Here is a 25,258-nt window from a genome sequence, read left to right as displayed (position 1 = left end):
TTCATCGGAGAGCAGCAGTAAGGTATAAAATTTACTTGAGCGACCAGGATACATGAGGAGCACTGGCAAAACAAGCTTGGTGTGACTATCTTTGTAAAAGGGACAAAAGAGGAGAAGATGTGCTGTGGTTTTGACCTGCCCTGTGTCACAAGGGCATAGTATCTCTGCAGGTGGAATCTTCCTGAACCTGCATTGTAGAACAGCTCACGGGAGGCCTTGGTAGCATGCCAAAGTGAAGGCCTTGCTATGGGGTGGGACCTCCAGCAATGACAGATATGCAATGGGAGAGGGGAGGTATCTCAAACTTTCCGTTGTGGGGAAGTTTGGGACCCTGCCCAGGTCTGTCTGACGCTCTGTCTGTTATTCTTTTGTTTTAGCACAGATTTGGTCTGGTCATAACCCATAGCTAGGGAAAGGGAGAGTCCCAAGCTTGACAGTTTGGTCTGGATACGCTCTTTTCCAAGGAGATAGGAAGGAGTCCTGTAGAGTGGGGGGGGGGAGTCCATTAGGGAGGTGGGGTAGCTTAACCCCTTAGATAAGGTTGGCCAGCCATACTTTAGCCTCCACCTTCATCATTCCTGTCTCTAGTCACAGGGTGGCATTCAACACGCATCGTGAGATTTGGAGGGCAGCTCTTAAAAATTTGGATTGCACTAGTTGCAAGCGGGCATAGCTATTAGGGGGACCCAATTGTGTGCTGTAGAGGAGCTGTGCCAGGGACTTTGCTACAAATAATTTGAGCGCCGCAGGGAAAAGCATAACACGAAAGCAAGTCTAAACCTATCACTGAAGCTTTTCAATACTCTTCACCTAGATCAATCTGCAGACGTGCAAGTGGGAAACCCTTTCATATTACTCCAGCAGAGCCCTTCTCAGTTATTGTCTCAACTCTTGTTTGAGAGACAGGTGGCTCCTGACAGGTAAATAATTTTCAGATGTGCATGGATGCTATGCTGATGCATGTCTGAAGTCTAATTTTCTTCTGTAAAATGAGCTCCACTCTAGATTGTATGCAAAGAGCAAAGTGTTTAGGAATTATTTTGCAGCCATAAAGACAAGTTTACACTTGAATAATTAGGGAAGTATTTGCTGTATCAGCAGCATACAGGCATATACATGTAGGAACAGTGTGTATCTGTCTCTTTTTGCACTGACATGGAAAAGTTTTGTTTTGGGTGATGAAAGGCCAGATGGTGTCCACCCAAAAGTCCTTAAAGAACTCAAATGCGAAATTGCCAACCTCCTTGCAAATACACACAATATATATATATATATATATATATATATATATATATATATATGTGTGTGTGTGTGTGTGTGTGTGTGTGTGTGTGTGTGTGTGTGTGTGTGTACACCCCACTTATCCATAGAATCAGGCTCTGTACCAGAGGACTGGAAAGTAGCTAATGTAACACCGATTTTCCAGGGGGGATCCAGGAAATTACAGGCTGGTTAGCTTAGTATCTGTTACAGGCAAATTGATGGAAAGCATTTGCAAGGATAAAATTGTAAAGCACATAGAAGAACAGGCCCTTCTGGGGGAGAACCAGCATGGCTTCTGCAAAGGTAAATCTTGCCTTACTAACCACTTGTAGTTCTTTGAGAATGTCAGCGGTGTGTGGATAATGGTGATCCAGTTGACAGTATACCTGGACTTTCAAAAAGCTTTCGACAAAGTTGCTCATCAAAAACTCATGGGAAAACTTAGTAGTCATGGGATAAGGGGATAGGTTCATGTGTGGATTGATAACTGCTTGAAGGACAGGAAACAGAGGAATGAATGGACGGTTCTCTAAATAGAGGGAAGTAAGAAATGGGGTCCCCCAGGGATCGGTACTGGGACCAGTGCCATTTAACTTGTTCATAAATGATTTAGAAGTTGGGGTAAGCAGCAGGGTGGCCAGATTTGCAGATGACACCAAGCTATTTAGTGTAGTGAAATCCAAAAGAGACTGTGAGGAGCTCCAAAAAGATCTCTCCAAACTGAGGGAATGGACAACAAAATGGCAAATGCAGTTCAATTTTAGCAAATGCAAAGTGATGCCTGCAACTTCACACTTACGCTGATGGGCTGTCAGTGACTGATCAGGAGAGGGATCTTGGTGTCATGTCTAAAACACCTGTGGCTTTTTAGTTTAGGGGGAAAGGATGTCTGAGAGGAGACATGATAGAGGTCTATAAAATCATGCATGGTGTAGAGAAAGTTGATAGATAGATTTTTCTCCCTCTTGCATAACACTAGAACTGGGGGTCCTTCCATGAAACTGATTGCCAAGAAATTTAGGACCTACAAAAGGAAATACTTTTTCACACAACACATAATCACCCTATGGAATTATGTCACAAGATGTGGTGACAGCCAACAGCCTGGATGGTTTTAAGAAGAGTTTAGATAAATTCATGGAGGATAGACCTATCAATGGCTACTAGTCTGAGGGCTATAGGTCACTACCAGCCTCAGAGGCAAGATGCCTCTAAATACGTTGCAGAGGAGCAAGAGTAGGAGAGAGGGCATGCCCTCAGCTCTTGCCTAAGGGCGGTATCTAAATTGAATAAATAAATAAATCTGGTGGGCCACTATGTGAAACAGGATGCTGGTCTAGATGGGCCTTGGGCTTGTCATGTCACCCCTCAATCATCTTTTTTTCTAAAGTAAAAAGCCCCAGGTGTTGTAGACATGCCTCATAAGGAAGGTGCTTTAGGCCCCGTATCATCTCGGTTGCCTTCTTCTGCACCTTCTCAAATTCTACAATGCGCTTCTTAAGAGATGGTGAGCAGAACTGTACGCGGTACTCCAAATCTGGCCACACCATAGTTTTGTATAAAGGCATTATAATATTAGCAGTTTTATTTTCAAACCTCTTCCCAATGATTCAAAGCATGGAATTGGCCTTTTTCATAGATGCCACACATTGAGTTGACACTTTCAGTGAGCTGTCCACCATGACCCCAAGATCCCTCTCCTGGTCAGTCACTGACTGTTCAGCTCCCATCAGCATATACATGAAGTTGGGGATTTTGCCCCAATATGCATCACTTTACACTTGCTTATATTGAACTGCATTTGCCATTTTGTTGCCCACTCCCCCAGTTTGGAGAGATCCTTTTGGAATTCCTCAAAATCTGTTTTGGATTTCACTACCCTGAATAGCTCGGTGGCATCTGAAAATCGGACCACTTTGCTGCTTACCCCAAACTTCTAGATCATTTATGGATACATTAAAAAGCACTGGTCCCAAATGAGTATCATTTGATATACCAGAGTTTCTTTCAACAGCATGTTTAGGTGTACACCTAAGATGTGTGAAGTGCATTTATTTTTATTTATTTTTAAAAACTTCTAGGCATGTGTATTGCATTCACACTTTACGCTTTGCAAACTCATGTATCATAAGTGCATTTGTCAGAGGCTGATACTGACCGCAGCTCCCTGTTGCATGTACACTTGGCATGTACATCTTGCCAGAGTTTGCCTTGCATGGTGTTTGAAACAGTTCATAGTGTTGGGTCAAACTTGTTACAAACTTGTTTGGGGTGGATAACAGTCTTGGTAGTAAGCATGAATGTCCCCTTTGCTAAGCAGGATTTACCTTGGTTTTGGATAGATGACTACATGTGAACACTGTCTGCTGTAAGAGATTCCCCTTAAGGGATGTGGCTGTAGCTCATTGGAAGAGCACCTGCATGCAGAAGGTTCCAGGTTCACTCCCTGGCCATCTCTAGGTAGTGCTGGAAGACACTCCTTCCTGAAACCACGGAGAGCCACTACCAGTCAGTACAGACAGTACTGAGCCAGAGGGACCAATGGTCTGACTTGATATAAGCTTTCTTTGTTCCTAAGACAATTCTACTTGTCAATTCTGCAGGTTGTCTTTGCTGCTGGCCAAAGAAGAACTGAATTTGAATGTGCAGCAAGTGATCATTAACTGTTGCTGTAAGGCATTGCCTTTGTATAACAACAGACAAGGCAGCCAGGTTAGGTCCTTTGTGACGAATATTAGTAGCCTAGCACACCTGCATGCATATCACTGTCTGCCTGATGTTGAGATACCAGTACATAATCCAGCTATGGACTCTGAAGATGCCTCCAGCCAACCTGCTCTGGCTGAACCAAACCAACACATGCTCACAACTTCTTCACTCGCTTTTCTGAAATCTCAGTCGAAACTAACAGCTACCGTGGCTTGTCTCAGTGCATCAAAGGTTCAGAAAATTCCTAAACAAAGCCTATCGTGGATGGAGTTCCGAGGAAAACGGGAAGTCCCTTTGTCCATAGAGCAAATTTCCAAAGAATGTGAAGTGTTGTTAAAGGAGTTCCCCCTTCTGGAGAGCTTTCTTCTTAACATGTGTGAGCCTCTTCAGGACCCCCAGGATGAGGGAAATGTTTCAGCCAGTGGACTCTGTGGCAAGTCTTATATCTCCTTGCTCTTTCTGGGATTGCATTCCATCACAGCTGTTGAGGTGTTAATGGAGACCTTTGAGCATGCACTCTCTGCTGGGGACTGGCCCAGAGCCCTGAAGGTTTTGGATCTGTACAGCCAGGACATGGAAGAGCTGGTCACTGTGCGGGATGCTGTGCTGAGTTGTGCCACCGCTTATGGTAACAAGGAACAGTGTTTGGCTTTATTTTCTTTATAAGTGCTGTGGTTTGGCCGTTGTGTTGCGCCTCAGGCTTACGCACTCCCTCTGGTGGTAGGCCTGAAGATACGTATATTCGATTGTGTGAAGTTGACATGGAAAAATACAAAAATTATTCTGGCATAAAATAGGTGTTTTTATCCATGTTATCCAGTCAACTGGTTGGGTTATAAAAAGCATAGGGAGATATCAGTAGTGGTGTTGATACTATGCTTTGTGTTTGTCTTAGTGATTGTCTGGTGTTGGGGTTAACCTTGTACAGTTAGAAATGCTCACTGTGCAGAGACAGGGGCTTTACATCTATACCTTCTGCTTGCTTTTCAGGTAATGAAGGTTGGAGGTTCTTGTTCCCTGTGAGGGATGCCATGCTGAGGAGCAGGCTGGCCCTGCGCTGTCTGGATAACTGGCCCCTGGAGGCTTGTCTGGAAATCTTAGCTTATTGTGCATCTGACCCTGAGGTATCTGAAGAACTCAGATCTGATCTCCAGGGCAAGGTGAAAGAACTTGGAGTTTATCAAAAGGTATGCAAGTCAGAGAGAAGATATTCCTCCCAGTCTCTCCGGTCTCTTTTTCTTGCACAGTGTGGCCACTGTCTTCCCTGTGAATCAAATATGACTTGTTTTGGGAATGTATTTTAAAACACCTGTTTCTTATCTTTTGGCCCCAATGTACTTCTGGCTCCCTGTTTCTAGATGAAAATGGAAATAGCTTCCCAAAATATAAGATGGTAGTTTATAGTTTATAGATAGATGCTGCAGGCCTAAGCACACTTACTGGAGTGGGCCTCACATTTGGGACTTACTTCTGAGTAGACATTCATAGGATTGCTCAACAATGCCACCTAGAATCCATTGCAAGTAAGTAGGGCTAACACACTACATTGTTTGCAAGTAAATTCCATTGAGATCAATGCACTGTTGTATAAGCATGCTGAGGATCATTAGTTTTGACTGTGTGCTTTTTGACTCATGCACAGTGCCTAGTAGAGTTTAGGAACTTATTCGTATTCGTTGTGATTTTAGCTTTTATGAATAATTCCTTATACTAAAATGTTTCCATGTTGCCCCTCATTAGCTTTGTAGACTAGTGGGAGATCAGTTCTCAAACCTGGGAAACATGTTCAGTCAGGGCTTCATTAGGACTTCTGCATTTCCTGAAAAAGAAAACGTCTGTCACTGTAATAGTAGTATTTTATGGATGCCATTTCTGTGATACATGAGAGCTATGGGACTGATTTATTAAAGGCATATAAATTATCTCCAGCTGATGTGGCTTGCAGCTTGACATGGCAAGGCAAAGGGTCAAGTGAGACATGACACTTTTGGCCCCAAGGCATGCTTTCATAGTTAGCTACTGCCTGTGATAAGGGAAGAGGGCTGGTTTTGTGGTAGCAAGCATGAATTGTCCCCCTTGGTAAGCAGAGTCCACCCTGGTTTGCTCTTGAATAAAAGACTGCAGAAGATATTCCCTTTAGGGGATGGGGCCACTCTGGGAAGGGTGCTTATATGCAGAAGGTCCAAGTTCCCTCCCTGGCATAGGTCTGAGAGAGACTCCTGCTTGCAACTAGGGATGAGCCCAAAACATTTCAGCACCTCTTTGGAGCGGTGCCAAAACATTTTTGTGAGGGGGTCCCTTAAGGGGGGGCAGGCACGTCCTACCTGCTTGTCTTCCAAGCCCCCGCCAGCCTGCCGCAGCACTGTTTAAGTGGAAATACCTCAGTGCAAGCAGCAGCTTGTGCTGCTTGCCCTTTTAAAACACCACACCGCAGCAATGGAATGTGTCCCCTGGCATCCCTCGCGCAGCGTTGGCACATGTGTCAACGCCATTTACATGCTGACGCCGCGTGAGGGATGTCAGAGAAAGCATCCCATCACTTAGGCATGGCATTTTAAGGGAGCAAGTGGCACAAGCTGCACCTTACTCTGAGGTATTTCCGCTTTAAAAAGCGCCACGGCAGGCCAGCGGAGGCTTGGAAGACAGGCAGGTAAGATCTCCCTACCTCACCTTTAGGGAATTCCTTGCTGCCCTTGGATGTGCACCAAAGCAATTCAGTGCACATCTGTACTTGCAACCTTGGAGAAGCTGCTGCCAGTCTGTGTAGACACTATTGAGCTAGATGGACCAATGGTCTAACTGGGTATAAGGCAACTCCCTGTGTTTCTAAGTCAACCTATGGTTTGTTACTCTTGCCTCTTTCTTTCCTCTGCTCCCTGTGCTTATTTTGTTCACTCCTGAAATGTAGCTGATATGCTCACATGTAACATGTACATTTTGATATATAAAAGTATTGTTTCTCTTGCTCTGTTGTAAGTAGCCCACCTCTAATTTAGTATAATTATGACAGAGGACCAGTTCAGTCCTCTGCCTTGTTTGTTAGAAGAGAAAAGCTTGAAGAATTGTAACAATCTTATTTGCTCTGTTTTGTTAGATTCTAAATCTACAAGATGTCCCAGTGTGGCATAATTGGCAAGACCTGAAAAGAGCCTGTTCTGATGATCCCCAGGCCATTGTAGGGACAATTCTGGAGGCAAAGGTAGGACATGCTGAGGAGTGTGTGTGTTAGTTTCTTCAGAAACTTACTCCTGTTGTTTACTATAATTGTTGGTCAGAAAGATGCTTCCCCAGTCCATCCTGCATTCCAATTGTAGAATGGGATCTCTCTTATCTCTGTCCGTGCCTTCCTCAGTTTAGTACTAATTTTTCTTCCAACTAAAGGTTCAGTTGCTTAGTTTTGCAAAAAGCACTTGCATTGATCTCCAGATAACAATATTTGAGTGACCAGTTGCACAAGCGAGGTCTAATTATCTTTATCCTAGGATTATGAGTTATGTGAAGAATGGGGCAACTTATATCCTGTTCCAAGAGACAATCTGATCAACCTTCACCAAGAACACCTCCTTCATTTGCTGGCGTTGGGAGATACTGAAAAGGCCTTGCAGGTAACTGTCTGCAAAACAACATGATATCAAGGCTACCTGGGTTGCATCACTCAGCTTGCTTTAATTCAGAGTATTGTACAGATGCAGCACATACACGGTGATCTACTTTTGTATGTTGTGGGAAAGGCCAGTTACCCTTTGTGTTAGCGCATGTCCTCACACATGAAAAATGTATGCTCAAGAACGTCTGACAACTGTGGCTCCTGGTCACAGATGCATTTCCCTTCCTTGCAATATGCATAATTTGTGGAGTCATGTGGTGAATGAGAACACTTTTCTCATAATGTAGAAAAATGTAGAAGCCTAGGCAAATTATAGGATCCAACATGCTCAAACATTTGGGTCCAAGTAGCATGCTGCTGTAATAATGCTTATTAATTGGTAATACAAAAGAGTTTTGGAGAGGAGAGCTGGTCTTGTGGTAGCAAGCATGACTTGTCCCCTTGGCTAAGGAGGGTCCACCCTGGTTGCATATGAATGGGACACTTGATGTGTGAGCACTGTAAGCTTTTCCCCTCAGGGGATGGAGCTGCTCTGGGAAGAGCAGAAAGTTCCAAGTTTCCTCCCTGGCATCTCCAAGATAGGGCTGAGAGAGATTCCTGCCTGCAACCTTTTAGAAGCTGCTGCTAGTCTGTGTAGACAATACTGAGCTAGATGGACTTATGGTCTGACTCAGTATATGGCAGCGTCCCTATGTTCTTATATTCTTGGCACTGTAAAGATTAATGCTTAAACAGGGTGTAGAGGTGGGCAGTGAAGATGGTCAAGGGTCAGGAAAGGCTGAAGAAAATGGTGGTTTTAGCCTAGAAAAGAGAAGACTGAGAGAGGCATAATGGCACTCTTCAGATACATGAATTGTTGTCACATATATGAGGGCAAGGACTTGTTCTCTGTTGCCTCAGTGGGTTGGACTAGATCTGATGGGCTCAAGTTACAACTCATAGTAACTTGATTTCAACTGAACATTAAGGGGAATGCAACCACGGGGCTCTGTGGGTGCCAGGAGTCGCAATCAACTTGACAGCACAGTTTACCTTTAATGGGAAGGGGAGCTGACCAGAGGTGGGGGTGTTTTTCAAGTCCAGAGCCTATACAACCATCTGTTGGAATAGTCTAACTCTGGATTTACTGCACCGGGCAAGGGATTGGCCTACAAGGCCCCTTCAACTTGGTTTCTATGATAATCAGTCTTGCTAGTACACAGTTCTACTTTGGAGTAGAAGCTATTTGAAAGCATACAAAGAATTTTGTTGTATGTTACAGACTGCTTGATTTTTTTGCTGCAGCAGAACTATGCTATCTGCTCTAGGATTTCATTATGTATAATACGCTATATGTATAATCCAAAAAAATTGTGTGTGTAAATTTCTTTGTAGCTCTTGCAAAGGATAGAAGACCCAGACATTCAGCTTGTCATAACTGAACAGTGTCTTGATAAACATCCCAGCTTGGCAGCATCCCACTTCCTTGCAGATTATCTCACAACACACTTCTATAAGCACTTAACAGTTATGCGCCATAATGAAATTCAGGCTCTCTACATGGGATCAAAGGTAAACAGAATCCACATTTTCAACTGTATTTCTGAATTTTATATTTAGGGTAATAGGTGTGTCATAAAACAGTTTGTAAGCATCTAGTTTTGCTTAGTGAGAGGGAATTCCAGACAGACTGATCACAAGTTTCTAGACCTCCCTAAGGAGAACTGTTCTTTCACCTGTCGTATTCCCTTATTAATCTGCAACCAGAACCATTGTTGCCAGCAGGAAGATAGAAGTATTGACAATGAACTGTCCAGCGCACTTAACATCTCAAATGAGGCTAGAGTCTTCATTGCCCTTCTAGGATTCCTTGCTGAAATAGGTATCCCATGTGATTATGGGTTGAAGATCCAATGGCAGGAACCTCACAAGGCCCGGGCCAGCCTGACCAAATTTGCAAACTAGGTTGTCTCCTTGAGTGCTAAGCTTTAAGGAGTGCCAAACTAGGCGGAAGTTAACGTTTCCCCCTCTCTAATATTCTAGGTAAATAAAAATTGCAGATGGAACATTTTGTAGATCACTGTACATATTATTTCTGTTACCTGAAACAATACATACTTTCTGTTATCTGAAAAAGTACATACTGAAAAAAGGCAAACTTTTGTCAAGCTTCATTGCTTGTAGTCATTTTTGCACTCGCAGACTGATGCGAGCACTCGGCTGAGATGTCAATTGCAGTAATGCACCAGGAAAGGTTTCAATTGGTAGAGAGCAACATGCTGTATTGTCCCATGGGTAGTTATCTTGCCACACTGGCTGTCTGCCCCTCCCTCCCCATACGAGAGAGAGTCCGCCTGCGGGCAGCTGTGCATTAAAAAAAACACCACTGGTGCTGGATGCCTACACATGCACGCGGGTGAGAGCCTGCCTACAAGAGAGTATGTTGCCCTCACCTGTTGAAACCTTTCCTGGGCAGTATACAATGACATCATATCTGTATAATTAGCAGAAGTGTGGTACTGAACATTTAGGGATGTTCACTAGCTGTTTGTGCACTCCTTTGTGGGGAAGGGTGCCTTTACAAAAAAACAGGTAAGGAGCTCCTCACCTGCTTGCCCCCTCCTCACCACATTAATCGGGGCGCAGGAAGGAACGCTGCAGCCCCACACATTTGTTTCTAAATGAGCTCCAACAGGGGGAAAAGCAGGGAGGGTGCAAGCAGGTAAGGAGCTCTTTACCTGTTCTTTGGAGGCACCCCCCCCCATATCCATCAAGCCAGCTTGAATACTGGCATTCAAACAGATTCGACACTCCAGAAATGGAGCACTGAACCTGTTTGTGTACATCCCTACTGAACATCACAGATCATTTGCAGCATGAGTGTACGAGGCTGCTGTGGAGTTAGTGACAATAGCACCCCAGGTGACTTTCCCTGGTAACCAGTGTGACACTGCCTCTTATTGCAATTCAACAGAAGCAGCCAAGAGCTCGTGTATGTGAAACTCCAAGCAATGAAGCTAGAGTCTTTTGGAGGATATGTGTCCATTAGAGTGGAGAAAGGAGACGAAGGAGACTCTTCTGAATCTTTCTGGTGCCTTCTTAGTGGAAGTTTCCAGACAGGGTTTGCCTCTTAATGGCAGTGGCCAAGCTATTTGCATCTCCAGAGGTTTTCCTATCTGTGCTCTAGGGCATTTAATTCTAAAGCTAGAGATTAGTGTTGAGAAAACTTGCTAGAGAGAATGTAAACTAAAAGGTTACAAATGATTTTTTAAAATCCCCAATAATATATGGGCTGAAATATATTTTGACACACTGTCATCTTATTGTTGGTCCTTGGCAGTACTGTTGGGAAAGGTTGTCAGCCTTCAGGCTACTTTCTCAAATATTGGTAATTCTTTTTCTTCTGTGTCCCAGGTGTTACTGACACTTCCTGAGCCTTACCGTGTGAACTACTCTCACCTGTCCTGCAAGCCACTCCTCATGCTGGAGCAGCTCTTGATGAACATGAAAGTAGATTGGGCAGCTGTGGCCATAGAAACACTGCACCAGCTCTTGGTTGGACAAGAGATCGGTTTCACTGTGGAAGATGTTGATGCTTTGCTCTCCAGATATGCTGGGAAAGCCCTTGACTTTCCTTTCTCACTAAAAGAGAAGCGATCAGGTGATTACATCCTGAAAGCTTCCAGTTGGTAAAGGTGTTCCATGTGTTTTTTAACCAAATGATACAGATTCCCAGCCTAGGGGACACAGCAAGGAATGCAGGCTGCTCCCACCATGGATATTTTTTATTGCCATGAGTTCTGGGAAGTGGTGCATTGGCTAATGACTTTCCTTAAGATCCTCTGCTCCACCTCACTTCTCTTACTGATTACCTTCCATCCAATTATGTCACTTGTATTGCATATGTCATTTTGAACTAATGGGTTTGAGTGTTGCTGTGAGTGGATTCTTATGTTCATCTTTTTCGATAAGATACTGGTCAGTCAGCCATTTATAACTGCTCCTTTCTTTTTTTGTCCTAGATTCCATGAGTCAGATTCAAGAGAGTCTGTATAGGGCCTGTGAGTCTGATACCTTGTCTAAATCAGAATCAACAGATCTCTCTCCTACTAGTATTCCTGGTGAGGGGAAAAAGTCTGATGGTGAGGCTTTGTTTTAATACCTGTCTCAATTCACCTGTCCAGGTCTCATTTTCTGCGCCTGCTTTTTAAAAAAAGTGTAGATATTCTATATGTAACTTATGTGTAAGCAAGATGTACTCTAAATCTGTTGCAAAGTGAAAGTTTGATTTGTGTTGGGGACTCTTCGTTATGGTGGATGGATGAATATCAACATTACTGCTATTGTGCAAGGACTGGCCTTCTCTGATGCTAGGGTCCAAGGACACCTCACCAATGGGTTATCCTTCCCCACGTGCTCCAAAGGCATGACTATGCAAAGTAGAATAGAGCCTGTAAGAGTCTCGGGAGGATGATCCCACCCAGTTCTTTTAGTCTTGTGACTGCTCCAGGCAGAACTACTCTGGCTCTCTATTCAGCTTATTGCTAGCCTTCTGTCCCTATCTCTTTCTCCTGTAAAATTCCATTCTCCTCATCTGACCCCCTTTTTGCCCTCCTTCCTCTTGGTTTATATAAAAAGAGGAACTCTTCTCCTCCCCGTCTTCTGTCCCTTCCAACTGCTGCCTATGAGCTCTATGGATGGAGCCCATGCATCTGGCGTACTGCCTCAGGGCACTCCTTGTATCCAAGGGCCGCAATCAGTCAACCCCCCCGCCCAGCAAGACGTTGGGGGGACTGCTGCTGCCTGCGTCCCAGCTTTTGCCAGCAGGCAGCAAGGACGGGATGCCAGACACCGCGCCCAGTCTCCTGCCCTCGGGCTGCGAGACTCGGAACCAAGCAGCACTTGGCTGCAAAAGCATCTTCTGCCTCGGTGTTAGGGCCAGTGGGAAGGGCCGCTTCAGCAGTGTGTGAGGCCGCCGCCACCATCACCCTGTAAAGCACCCAGGCAGGTGGCAGGAACATTGGGGGTTGCCTGCCACACCAGCCATGCCTCCCCCCACATGAACCTGCACGACTTGGAGGAAGCAGCAGCAGAGACCAGCATGGAGGAAAATCTCAACAGCACTGTAGCCTCCACCTCCATGGCAGTCATGGTGAGGTCGCAGCATGTTGGGAACCCTAACCACCCCTGCCAACAGGCTCCCCGCTCTCACCAGTCCACCCAAACTGAGTTGCCCGAGCAAATTCTGGTGACTTGGCAATCCTGGTTCCAGGATGCCATTTTAAAAAAAATTGTAAAGGATAAAAGAAAGAAGAGAAGTAAAAAGAAGGTGCAGGTGGGAATTTCTTCTTCCTCCTCCTCTTCTGAGCTCAATCCTCTCTTCCGAAGAAAGCCAAAATGAATTGTAAGCATGTGCATAAGCCCCGCTCCTTATGCAAGACTAAACATAACTCAAAACAGCATGATATCACTGTTGATGGAATTGTACACTCCTCAGAGATTTCAGGGAGGGATGAATCTCTGATAAGGCAACTCTCTTAACCCCAACCCCATGGAACACAACTTCCTTATAAACAAACAAAAGAGCCACCTAGAATCATCTCATCGGCTCCTGCACCTAGGAGTCCTAATAGACACCTACGCAGACAAGCTATTTCTTCCACTGAATTGCCTCAAGTCACTGAGAGAAGCAGCCCTGACGGTCCTGACTCACAAAAACGTACTTCTACTTACCCTGCTTAAAATGGAAGTACAACAAGCCCATGCCTTGGTGAAACGGAAAATATTAGACACAGAGCGGCAGGAAGATTTATCTAAGTCCCCAGGTTTTTATTGTAATGATACCACAAGGTACCTTGTTGCTCCTTTAACTTACTTGCAACAATTAGACATCCCCAAATATAGGTTGGCTTTCACACAGGCTAGATGTAGATGCCTTCCCTCTGCTGTTCTTGACACTACAGTGGGACTCCTTATGCGGAGCATCTATGCCCTTGTGGTGATGGGGAAGTTGAATCAGTTGAACATGTTCTGCTTCACTGCTCCTTTTATAGGGACTTACGTCTAGAATTAATATTTCCATTGCTGGCTCGTTCCCAAGGAAATTCGCCTAGCCAACAAATGGCCTTCCTGCTTGAGGATAGTATTCCTGCCATTACTTGGAAAGTGGCGGGCTTCTGTGCGGCAGCTCAAAGATTGTGTTGGCTTCTAATTAATAAATCCAGTGCTGCTCTATAGCTTTTTAGTTATAGTATAGTTGGTGGGTTTTGAGACTGTTGACCTGTTATCTTTTTAATTGTTTATGTTTTTATTTCAATTGTATATTCACTCTGTCTTATTTATAAATGTTTGAGTTTTAGTCATTAACTCCCTCAAGATTGGGAGGCTTTTGGTGGTTTCAGTAATATATCCTAGGGTATTGTGATATAAATGGTATTATGTTTTTATAACTCTGTTATATATTCTATTCTATTTCCTTTTTGTGCTGGTCATAGACTGTAATAAACCTTGAATTGAGCTGAACTACCTCTACTGATTGACTCAAGGTTGACTCAGCCTTCCATCCTTCCGAGGTCGGTAAAATGAGTACCCAGAATGTTGGGGGCAATATGCTAAATCATTGTAAACCGCTTAGAGAGCTCCGGCTATAAAGCGGTATATAAATGTAAGTGCTATTGCTATTGCTACTGTACCTGGCTTGTCTACTAAGCCTCATGGTGGCATCTCTGGATTCCATGCCAGCGGCCAGATTCCACCTCTGGACACTTCAATGGTTCCAGTAGTGATTGCCCAGAAGTCCAACAAGTGGGTGCATCTTCTATCCCCAATCCATCAATCACTCACATGGGGGATGAAGTCCCACAATCTAACAATAGGAAAACTATTTCTAGATTTCCCAAGGATCGTTCTCGCAACAGATGCAAGCGACCACGGATGGGGAGCCCACTGCCAGTCTCTCTCGGCCCAGGTCATGTAGTTGCAGGAAGAGAAAAAACACAGTATAAATTGGCTAGAGCTGAGAGCCTTAAGATTAGCTCTACTAGCTTTTCAACACATCTTGGTGCACCAACACATCATAGTCAAAACAGACTACATGACGGCCAAGGCCCACATGACAAACAAGGAGGGACCAGATCCAGGTCCTTACAAGCAGAAGCAACACTACTCCTCCATTAGGCAGAGAATAACCTGAGTTCCATCATAGTACATCACGTCCAAGGGGATTTGAACGTGATAGCCAATTGGCTCAGCCAAAAAGAATTGCTACCCAGGGAGTGGGAACTCAGTCCATCTTCCAGAACATCAAGAAATGGTTCGGGATTCCACTGGTGGATCTGTTCGCTACACCACACAATTCCAAGACAACCAGATTCTTCTCCAGGTTCCCCTGCAATCAGGCAGAGAGAGTGGATGTGCTCTCAAGCCCTTGGCCCCAAGGACTCCTTTATGCATTTTCTCCATTTCCACCTCTCACGCATGTTCTCAGGAAAATATGCTCCTACAAGACGCAGGTGATTCTCATAGCTCCATTCTGGCCCAGGAGGCACGTACTAACCTTACAGTGGTGCCATATTCTGCATCAAAGGTGTTGAAACACTTCAAGAAGTGCTCATTGAGATTAAAGTGCTCATTGAGGCAGTGCTCCCTTCAGCCTCTTGCAGGGAGGACAGGTGTCTGACAGGCAAACCCTTTCAGTCCTTTCGTCACAAATTCAGATCTAGGGATAGAGACCTTAGAAATCAGCATTCCTTCTGGAACAAACTGCAACAACAATAGGCCACCTAATCAGCCACCCCAGGTCTTCGCCCCTCAATACAACCCTAGGCAGTTACCTTAACTCATCCCTGTGTGGGAGGCCATCTCTCAGACTTCTTCTATGCATGAGACACTAGCATTTCCCACCAGTGGGTGTTCAACACCATCTTGCATGGTTACAAAATAGAACTAATCTCCCTCCCCAACGACCACTTCCTACCAACACCCCCGGTCACACTCGCCTACCAAACACTCAGCCCTCCTTCATGCAATCTGTCATCTAGAATCCATCAACACCATAGAACCAATTCCTCTTCAATAAAGGGTCAGGGGCATTTTCTCTATTTTGTTCACTGTTCCCAAAAAAGATTGCTCCTTCAGAGCAATCCTAGACCTAAAGTTCTTAAAACAAGTTTGTAAATGCAAGAAGTTCAGAATGGAGACTTGTTGATCCATTGCAGAATCTCTACACCACCCCGACTTCCTAGCATCCATGGACCTAAAGGAAGCATACCTACACATACCCTGTATGTCAGCCACTCCTCCACTTACCTTAACGCAGGCCAACATTACCAGTACAGGACCCTTCTGTTCAGACTCTCCTCTGCACCCAGGATCTTCACCATGCATTCCAACTTCTGACCCAGACCCTGCACAGGCCACAAGTGGATCTCTTCACCTCACCAATCAACACAAAGCTCCCAAGGTTGTTCTTCCGATTCTCCTGTAAAGGGGCAGAGGCCATGGACACTCTCTCTTCCCTATGGCCCCGGAGCTTCTATATGCCTTTCTTCAGATTCCGACCCTCAACAGTCTACTTCACCGGGTTTGTCTTCTCCAGGCTCAAGTGATCCGAGTAGAACCACATTGGCCCTGGCACCTCTGGTTCACAGAAATACTACACCTGGCCATCCCTGGTTCCTGCCAGTATCCCCAGATGTCCTCCACCAGGGCCCCATACTGCATCATGACCCAGCGTGGTTCAAGCTTGCTGCATGATGACTGAGTGGAACATCCTGAGTAGACATGAACACACAGAAAGTTATGGACACTATCCTCACATCCAGAACAGTGGTCTCTCTAACTTTTTCATCTGTGTGCGAAATGAGTTTTGTTTTCTGGGTGGCAGTATCAAGGTAATGTGTGTGCATGTGCATTCAGAGTGATGCCTTCCTGATTCAACCTGAGCAGACACCAACAATCTTGTGAGTGGGTCCATGTGCACATGCTTTTGAGGGAACACTGGTCCAAAAGAGATCCCATGAACCACATATACCAATCCTATGCCACCATCACAAGATCTCTGGGGAAGACTGCAGAGTCCCCGGAGTTACTCCTTTTCTTACTGCATGGCCTGGATAAAGGCCTCAAGGCTAACATGCTCATATGTTAAGCAGGATCTCTGGTGAATCTGCTCTCCACATCTGCAACACAAGGCCTGAACTCATACCCTCACCTTAAGCCCTTTCTCAGGGATGCCACTCTCACTTCGCCTCCAACAGTATATAGGTTTTTCTCCGGTACTTGCATAAAGTGCTCCACGTACAACATGCAGCGCTATTCAAACCCATATGGTCTATACTACTATGTCTGCTTTCCTTTAAACTGGCCTTCCTGGTGGCCATCACTTCAGCCAGGTGTGTCTCTGAATTATGTGCCCTTCCAGCTGATCCCAGTTTCTTGCATTTTCTCACCTAACTCTGTTCATCTGGTTCCCAGCCCTTGATTCCTACCTTCTGTTTTTCACCACTTCCAGGACACCATACTCCATATTTTTTATTTGGTCCCAAGCCAGTTCATGCCTTGGAGAAAGCCTGGCATAAACTCGATGTGTGACTCTGCCTGAAAGTGTATCTGTCATGCACAGCTTCCTTTTGCTCTACTGATGGCACTCCTTCCTACTGGGTCAGAAAGTTTCCACTGCTACTATCGCCAGATGGATTAAGGCCTGTATCGTGTTGGCCTATATCGTGCAGAACCAACGACTGATCATCAGCATCACAGTGCACATTGAGATCAGCAGATACATCTCTGTTTGTTTGTTTTTAAATGAATGCTCCCCTTGCTGAAATCTGCCAAGTGGCCACTTGGGCATGTCCATCTCCCTTCACTTGGCATTATAAACTCTACTTACTGTTATTCTTAAGCAGCCTTTGGCAGGATTGTCCTACAACAGGTTCTTCTACCCCAGTAGACTCTGATGCTCCCATCTGGGGTTCTTAGCTGTGGCATGTCCCATGTGAGATGACCTATCCAGCAACAGAAAAAGAGCATTGGTTACTCACTGTGAAGGCTTCTTCTTGCTGCTGGATTTGAGGACATCTCGACCTACTTGTCCATGCATATGTCTACTGGTGTATCGTTCTACTTTGCTCTCTTACTTTCTGTACCTTAGACTTGGCTAATCTGAACTGGGTGTGGTTTCTTCTTACCAGGCTTTAAAGCATCACATAATTTATATAGTCCTGCATTCTGGTGTATGTGGTAAGGAAAACCCATATGAGATGTCTTCAAATCCAGCAGAAAGGAGAAGCCTTCGTGGTGAGCGATGAATGCTCGCTCACCTGTCTGAGTTGCAGGTGATAGAAATTTGTCAAAGAACAGTCTTCTCTATTAACAAACATTGATGTGGTAAAATCTTGTGTGTTATCTGGTCACTTTAGGGCTGCAGTAATTCTGTTCCCCATTTTCTTGTTCTTCATTTTTTTAAGATACAACACATTCTTCCAGCCTGAGAGAGAGAAGCCTACAACAAACTGTCTCCCCTCAAGAGTTTGTGCCACCTGAGAAGCCACCACCAAAACAGCAATGGATTCCAGATGAAACCGAAGTAACTTGCATGGTTTGCAAAACAGAACGTTTTACTATGGTAAGGAAGCACCAGGTCCAAGCTTGGGCATGTACCTAGAGCTCTTGAATAAGTGTGTGCCCAAAGGCTGCAGGAAGCTTACAGCAACTTCATCAGTTCAATTTGCACTGATAGACAGATCTTTATTATGGTATTTGACCAGTAACAGTTCACAACAATTACAATTCACAGCAAGCATACAGTCAGTACTGTCAGTCTTTCAGACTAACCTTCATTTATTTATCATTTTTTAATACCGCTTGATATATACATCTCTAGGCGGTCTACAAAGTTTAACACACAGTATGGAACATGGGAAAAACAGTTTAAAATTTCCAAAATACAAAAGAAACAGTGTGATAAAAAAACAAATTAAACAGTTAAAAATTGATCGCAGTTAAAAGCCTGCAAAAACAGGTGTGTCTTGAGGGTCTTCCTAAAAGCAAACAGAGGAGGAGATGCTCTTATTTCAGCAGGGAGCATGTCCCAGAGCCCCAGGGAAGCCACAGAGAAGGCCCAGTCACAGATAAAAAACAGTTCTTCTAATAAGATAAACGTCCTTGCCTAACCAACTGAGGGTGCCCTAACACTTGACAGATCTTATACGCAATTATGCTGAATTTAGGAACACAGAAAGTAACAGAAGCACTCTTATTAGCAAAAAGATACATTACATAAAATTCTAAGGATCTTACTGGTAAACTTGTTAAAAGGGGTAAAATCAATTTACTGCGTGCGGTGCTATAGAAAACACAGTGAAGTAAGATATGTGGCACATCTTCCACTTCTCCTGAATCGCAGGGGTACCTGCACATATAAGAGATCTTTTTATATCTGCCCTCCAGCCATGGTGATGGAAAAAATCATTGAGACTGACTACAGTAAAAGATTTCTGATGTGTTGGGCATGTCAAGTTAGAAAGCTAACTTGCTGAGGATAGAGAAGGGGTTAACCACCAATTCTTAATGCAAATGGGGAGTTTACTTCTCTCCTCCTGCATTTTGACATCTAAAATATGCTGTTCCAATATTCTAATAGCCTGTGTGTGCCTTTTAGCAATTAAGAATTCAAAGGAGAGTCCAAGTATCAGAAGCTCTCCCTTGAACTCTAACAACCACTTTGCGTGAGGCTGGTCCTCGCAAAACTAGAGAAGCCAGCCCACCTGGATGAAAACTGAGTCTCAACCAGTATTTAAATACTGCCATCCACACTCTGGACTCAACCTTGTTCACCCCTGCCTCCAGCCGAAGGGCAAATTAAATACATCTTTGGATACCTGGAGGACTGCTCTTAGAAATGTAGTTTGAACAATTTCTCATGGGGCAAAATTTGAATAAGGTCCCAATTGAGATCTAAAATCAACTGAGCCAATGATTTAGCCTGAAACCACCTAACAGCTGCTGGCACAAAATGCCTGCCTCCTGCCACACACACCCCACCCCCGGGACTGATAAATATCTCAGAATTCGCTGCGCTGTTTGCAGATGTGCTTTCCCCCCCCCTCCAGAAGCCTGAAACACCACCCCAAAGTACTTAAAGCACTAAACCTGTTCAATTGCATTTCCATTAATTTTCCACTTACATAGTTTAGGACTCTTCGCAAAAAACCATTACTTTGGTTTTCTGATAATTAATTGATAAATGATCTTCTAGACAAAACTGGGTAAGCATTTTTAGTTTTAGCTCGTAAGCGTTTTAGCTCCTAAGACCTGTAGGTGATAAAGATACCATTACTGCATCATCTGCATAGAGGAATATAGACACCTATCTTCCTAATAACTTTGGAGGGTACATGTCTACCCTGTTCAAATACTGGACAAGTGAATTAATATAAAAACTAAATAACAGGGGTGCTAGAACACAACTTTTAGGAGAGGAGAGCTGGTCTTGTGGTAACAGGCATGAATTGTCTCATTAGCTAAGCAGGGTCCGCACTGGTTGCATTTGAATGGGAGCACTGTAAGATATTCCCCTCAGGGGATGGAACTGCTCTGGGAAGAGCAGAAGGTTTCTAGTTCCCTCCCTGATTTCTCCAAGATAGGGCTGAGAGAGATTCCTGCCTGCAACCTTGGAGAACCCACTGCCAGTCTGTGAAGACAATACTGAGCTATATAGACCAATGGTCTGATTCAGTATATGGCAGCTTCCTATGTTCCTAACCCTGTTTGACTCCTAGTGGTGGCTGGTGACTCCTGGGACTGGGTGGGTGCAGGCAGGGCAGTTGGTGGGCGGAGCTGGGTGGCGCACTGCTGTGTGGTGTTTAAACATTTAGTGATTACCACTAAATGTTCTACCACACAGAAATCACATTAAGTGGCGCAGCGGGGAAATGCTTGACTAACAAGTGGAAGGTTGCCGGTTCAAATCCCCACTGGTACTATATCGGGCAGCAGCAATATAGGAAGATGATGAAAGGCATCATCTCATACTGCACAGGAGGAGACAATGGTAAACACCTCCTGCATTCTACCAAAGGCAACCACAGGGCTCTGTAGTCGCCAGGAGTCGGAATCGACTCGACAGCACACTTTACCTTTTACCTCTACTACCATACAACGCGTCCGATACCAAAACCTGCACTCGCTTGCTGGGATTGTGAATTATGGTCTTATCTTTAGCATCCTTTATAAAAGAGTATAGATTTCCATCCCATCTCCCTAACCATCAGTTTGAGATCAGTAGTTATGTAAGAGGGATCCTTTATGCCATAGCCAAGATAAAGAAGGAATCGTGCCATGACTTTGTGAGAACAAGCATTTTATTGCTTTTCAGCAGCTTGTGAAAAGTCTCTATAAAACTAGAGAAAAGGGCAGTGCAACAAGATCCTGTGTCAGTTGTAAAATGGTTTCACAAATATCTTACAATACAGTTTTTGTTTATATGTTTTATAAAAATTATGCTAAACTAGCCATCATCGCTTCTTACACAAACCATAGGCCTTATAAGATTTAGGAGGCTATTTATCAGCAATTTATTACATAATGTTATACATTGATTTATTCATTAAGCACATGATTATTCTAAAAGATGTGCCAGCAGCTGTAGGCATTCCATGTCTTTGTGGGAGTCTTGAGCAAATGAAAAATCTGGTTTAAACAAAATCAAACAATTTTAAACAGCAATTGTCAAGTTCCTGTCCAGGAATGTACACATTAAAATCCTGGCAAATGTGTAGATAGAAAGAAGCAAAGTGACTGAGAAACAGAACATAGATCACTCGGCATCAAGCAGAAAAAAACAGATATAGGCACCAAGGTTTTTTTTAGTAAAGTGCATTGTATTTGTGCAGAGAATCAAAACTGTTCCAAATACATGGAAGTAACCAACTTTCAGTCTCTTTCCTTTCTGATCTTTGTCCCTCCTCGCAGTTAAATATATTCTGTTACTAAAAGTCATTTATTCTTATCTATTTATGTTTTTAAAATATTTTCAATGAAATCTCAACAAAAAACTTGAGCATGCAAACAATTTAAAAGCAACTAAAGAATACAATAAAACAAGCACAGACACAGCAGACCAGAAGCAACAACCACTCTGCGATGAAGGGCAGAAGTCTTTAAAAGTATCTGAAAACTTTAGAGAGGGGACAAGGCACAAGGAAGGCATTTGGAAATTAATTCACTGCCAAATGTTGTCCTGTACTGGAGTTTGTTTCTCTTTAGTTCTTTTTAACTAACAGTCACAGTCAGTGCAGGAACTGTTACTACAAGCACTGCAATGCTAAACAAAATGGCAATTCCCTCTCTGTTTGCTTTTCCTCTCTCAACATAGAAGTTTCTTCCCTCTAGCCACTTTGTTTGGCTGCCAGAGCCGTCAGTCAAAATGATGAAATGTGATTGGCTGGCAAGACATTCCTAGCCCTGCCAACATTTTGAAAACAAAGGCCAACCTTTGAATTGGCTTGTGCCTCATTAACAGGGCGTAGCAAGGTTGGAGTGGGCCCAGAGACAAGATTTTAAAATGAGCCCCCCTCACTGAAGCTCAGCTCATGAAGTAAAGAAATCTTAAATGAGGCTGAATAGTGGTAACAAAAAGCATACACACACACACACACCCTAAATTATTTTTTAAAAGATTTTGTAAACTCTGGATGATCCAAGTCATCTAATGGTACTAGAGAAAGACATGCTGTTCTGGTAGCTCCAGGTCTTAACACTCACATCAGTTTCGGAGGATGAATACAACTGAAGGAAGCCTGGGCAGGTGCGAGGCTGGGGGAGTCAGTCATGTGACTTGCCTCTGGGGGGGGGTCCAGGCAGTGGGCCCCCAGACAACTGTCTCCCCTTGCCCTATTATAGTTATGCCCCTGCTCATGTATATTTACATGAGCTCAATGAGACATGTGGCATTTCAGTACAGTTCTATGGATGCCTGCTTTGTGAAAATGTCGCAGCTAGGCAGGCTGCAAGCAGGGAACAGGGCAGCACAGACTGGGAGGCAGAGTGAGTGAAGCAGCTGCTGGCTTGGGCAAACTTATTGCGGGGGGGGGCACTGCCCACTGCCCTAAGTGAGGAGTCTCCCTGTATTCCTGTAGAAATTGAATGTGAAAGGTCACCACTGGGATTACATCTCTCACAGAGAGAAATGTTGCTGTGTAATCTGTAGATCATTAAGTCATATTTGTCACTGCCCTCCTAGGACTTAAACTTTAGGTTTCTTGAAGAAGGTTAAAATGGTTACTGCTGAAATATTGGTGCTCACTTAAACTCTGTGTGTTCTCTCTCTCAGTTTAATAGGCGGCATCACTGCAGACGTTGTGGGAGGCTGGTATGCAGTTCCTGTTCTGCAAAGAAAATGGTGGTGGAAGCTTGCAGGGAAAACCCAGCTCGTGTGTGTGACCAGTGCTATAGTTACTGCAACAAGGAGTGTTCCACAATTTTGTCCCAAGATACAGAAGCGTGTGTAAACAGTCTTTCCCTCCTTATATGTATCTGGAGTGATGGTCTTGGATGTCCGTATGTGAACAACTTTTAGTCAACGTGTTGTTCAGCTAAATAGTTCAGAGTAATTATTCCCGCCCCAAAAAATGTAACCATGTGGGGTAGGGTGGGGGCTGCTTTTGGGACTTGGGATCCCTAGAGGCTGGTTTTCTTTTACCTATGCAATACCTTAATTCCCAAGGAGCAACAGCCAGTTGTGTGCCTCATTATCAAGTCAGTGTCAATATCATGGTAAAACTCAACCATGCTGAAGGATTAATAGTTTATTTAATTTATTGGCCATAATGTGAAAGATAAACCAGGGTTTGAGTGAGGAAGAAAGCAGTTGTGTGAGTTGTGTGTGTGTGTGTGTGTAGTTTTATTAGTTGTGCTTTGATTATATAATGTTTATTCTTACTCTTTTTGTTTTTATGCTACATGATTGTGTTTGCTATATTTCTGAGGCTTTCCTTTGATGGCTGTTTCACACTTGGCGTGGTGGTAGTCCCCTGTGTTTGAGGGGAGCACCTGTGCTCTTCAACAACAGTCTTGGGAATGCTAAGTAATGCAAAGGAAATCTAGTATTTTAAATAGTATGATGAAGTCAGAACAAACACCACTTTGAAATATCTGGTGTCGTGGGAGATAGCTTGTAGAATGGCATGACCTTAACAACCTTTTGTTTAAGTTCTACAGAAAGGCTTTGCTAGTTAGTACTTGTTACCTAGAGGTAGGCTGGAAAACAAGGTTCACAGTAGATTTTATTCAATGAACGTTGGCTTGAGAAGATTGAAAGACAGCATAAAATGGTGGAATGGATGGAATGAGTGACTTGGCTTCTAGCAGCAGTTCTATAGGCCAAGTCTTAATACTTCAGTGCTTGTGTCCAATCCCACTCTACAAGATATTCGGTTGGGTTCTTATTTAGTGAACAAACTAATACTTTATTCTTTATTTACTTATGCGGGGAAAGGAAAGGTAGATGACATTTATTAAGTTATGAAAATGTTTGCTGCATTGAAGACTTTATTAACTTTTCCAGGTATATTAGAATAGGTGTGAAGTATGTTATCTTCTCTCTCCTGTTTCAGTAGTGCAAAAGAAGAGGATCAAGAACAGGAAGAAGGTGAGAAGAACAATGTTCTCTTAGCATGTGAAAGAGGATTGAGTTAATGGATTTCCACCTTGGGTTCTTAGTATGTGCTTGTGGAATATATATCAAATAGGTAAAAACAGGTTCCTTTGGCACCTCAGACTAGCAAATGCTTCATGGCCAGCACGATTTAGTCTGTGTTGCTGCAAAACTAACATAACTGCTCCTCTATTGCCGCTCCCTGTCGCTTTATGCGATTGCAGGGGGCAGGGTTGTGCCTTGTCCCTTGAGACGGGCATGGGGGCTGCCATGTTTAAGAACCGTTACATGACACGAACCAGCCAACAGGGAAGTAGAAGCAATGTTTTAAGATGCCGGCTCCTTGCACTTGGTCTCAGTTTCTTCAGACTGAATAGCCCTCCCTCCCTCCCACCCACTTCAGTAAGGGAAGTCCGGTTGCCAAGTTGGGGCCAAGTAGAAATTTTCTGGGTTGCACCTGATTAGCCCTGGTGTGGCCTTTTTTGCCTAGTTCTCACTGAAGTTGATTTAAGGTTGTCACCTCTTGATCGGTCACTTGCCGGTGACTGTGGTTTAGTTTAAATGTTGTAATTGGTGTTTGACTGGAGGACCGTTTCCAGTGAGTTGGCAAGCTGAGGAACAGCCCTTGCGGGTTTTGCGGCCCTTGGGCTGGGATCTGCCCCTGCTCAGAGACAGGCCAGCATCCAGCACTCAGAGTTTTGTGGCCTGGGTGGGTGGGGCGGCCTGATCTCCCCTCAGAGGGGTTTTACCCTGTGGCTGTTGTGAGGTTCGGATTCATTCCGGGTGGAATTAACACCCAGTCTGTTGCCCGGGGTTGGGCGGTCCTCCTTGTGAGATGGACCCTTATTTTGGATAACCGTACTCTGAATTGTCATGTCTCACTGCAGCATGTCTGTTACCTAAATTAATAAAGTAGCCCTAGTTTATCCAACTATAAGTGCCTTGTCTTTATTGGGGCCTAGGGGTGCAATGTGAACCACCCAGGGACTTTTTTGTATGGGGCGGTATATAAATGCACTAAATAAATAAATAAAAATATTAGTGAA

General features: G+C 44.1%; 1 protein-coding gene across 5 annotated transcripts in view; it reads left to right on the top strand.

The window, feature by feature from the left end:
• The window catches only part of ZFYVE26 (zinc finger FYVE-type containing 26), a 109,638-nt gene that overhangs the window by 47,119 nt on the left and 37,261 nt on the right, over positions 1 to 25,258 (top strand). For 4 of the 5 annotated variants that reach the window (XM_053274421.1, XM_053274386.1, XM_053274394.1 and 1 more), the window contains 11 exons: positions 815 to 920; positions 3,867 to 4,600; positions 4,963 to 5,159; positions 7,067 to 7,171; positions 7,455 to 7,577; positions 8,954 to 9,130; positions 10,973 to 11,219; positions 11,581 to 11,700; positions 18,025 to 18,182; positions 22,890 to 23,059; positions 24,172 to 24,206. In XM_053274421.1, the coding sequence (XP_053130396.1) occupies positions 815 to 920; positions 3,867 to 4,600; positions 4,963 to 5,159; positions 7,067 to 7,171; positions 7,455 to 7,577; positions 8,954 to 9,130; positions 10,973 to 11,219; positions 11,581 to 11,700; positions 18,025 to 18,182; positions 22,890 to 23,059; positions 24,172 to 24,206 (2,172 nt within the window). The remainder of the gene's footprint in view (positions 1 to 814; positions 921 to 3,866; positions 4,601 to 4,962; positions 5,160 to 7,066; positions 7,172 to 7,454; positions 7,578 to 8,953; positions 9,131 to 10,972; positions 11,220 to 11,580; positions 11,701 to 18,024; positions 18,183 to 22,889; positions 23,060 to 24,171; positions 24,207 to 25,258) is intronic. The other variant, XM_053274412.1, reaches the window with a different exon arrangement.

This window comes from Hemicordylus capensis, chromosome 1 (assembly GCF_027244095.1).
Source record: "Hemicordylus capensis ecotype Gifberg chromosome 1, rHemCap1.1.pri, whole genome shotgun sequence".
NCBI lineage: Eukaryota > Metazoa > Chordata > Lepidosauria > Squamata > Cordylidae > Hemicordylus > Hemicordylus capensis.
The sequence above is the reverse complement of the archived record's forward strand: the minus strand, read 5'-3'. Positions and strand labels throughout refer to the sequence as shown.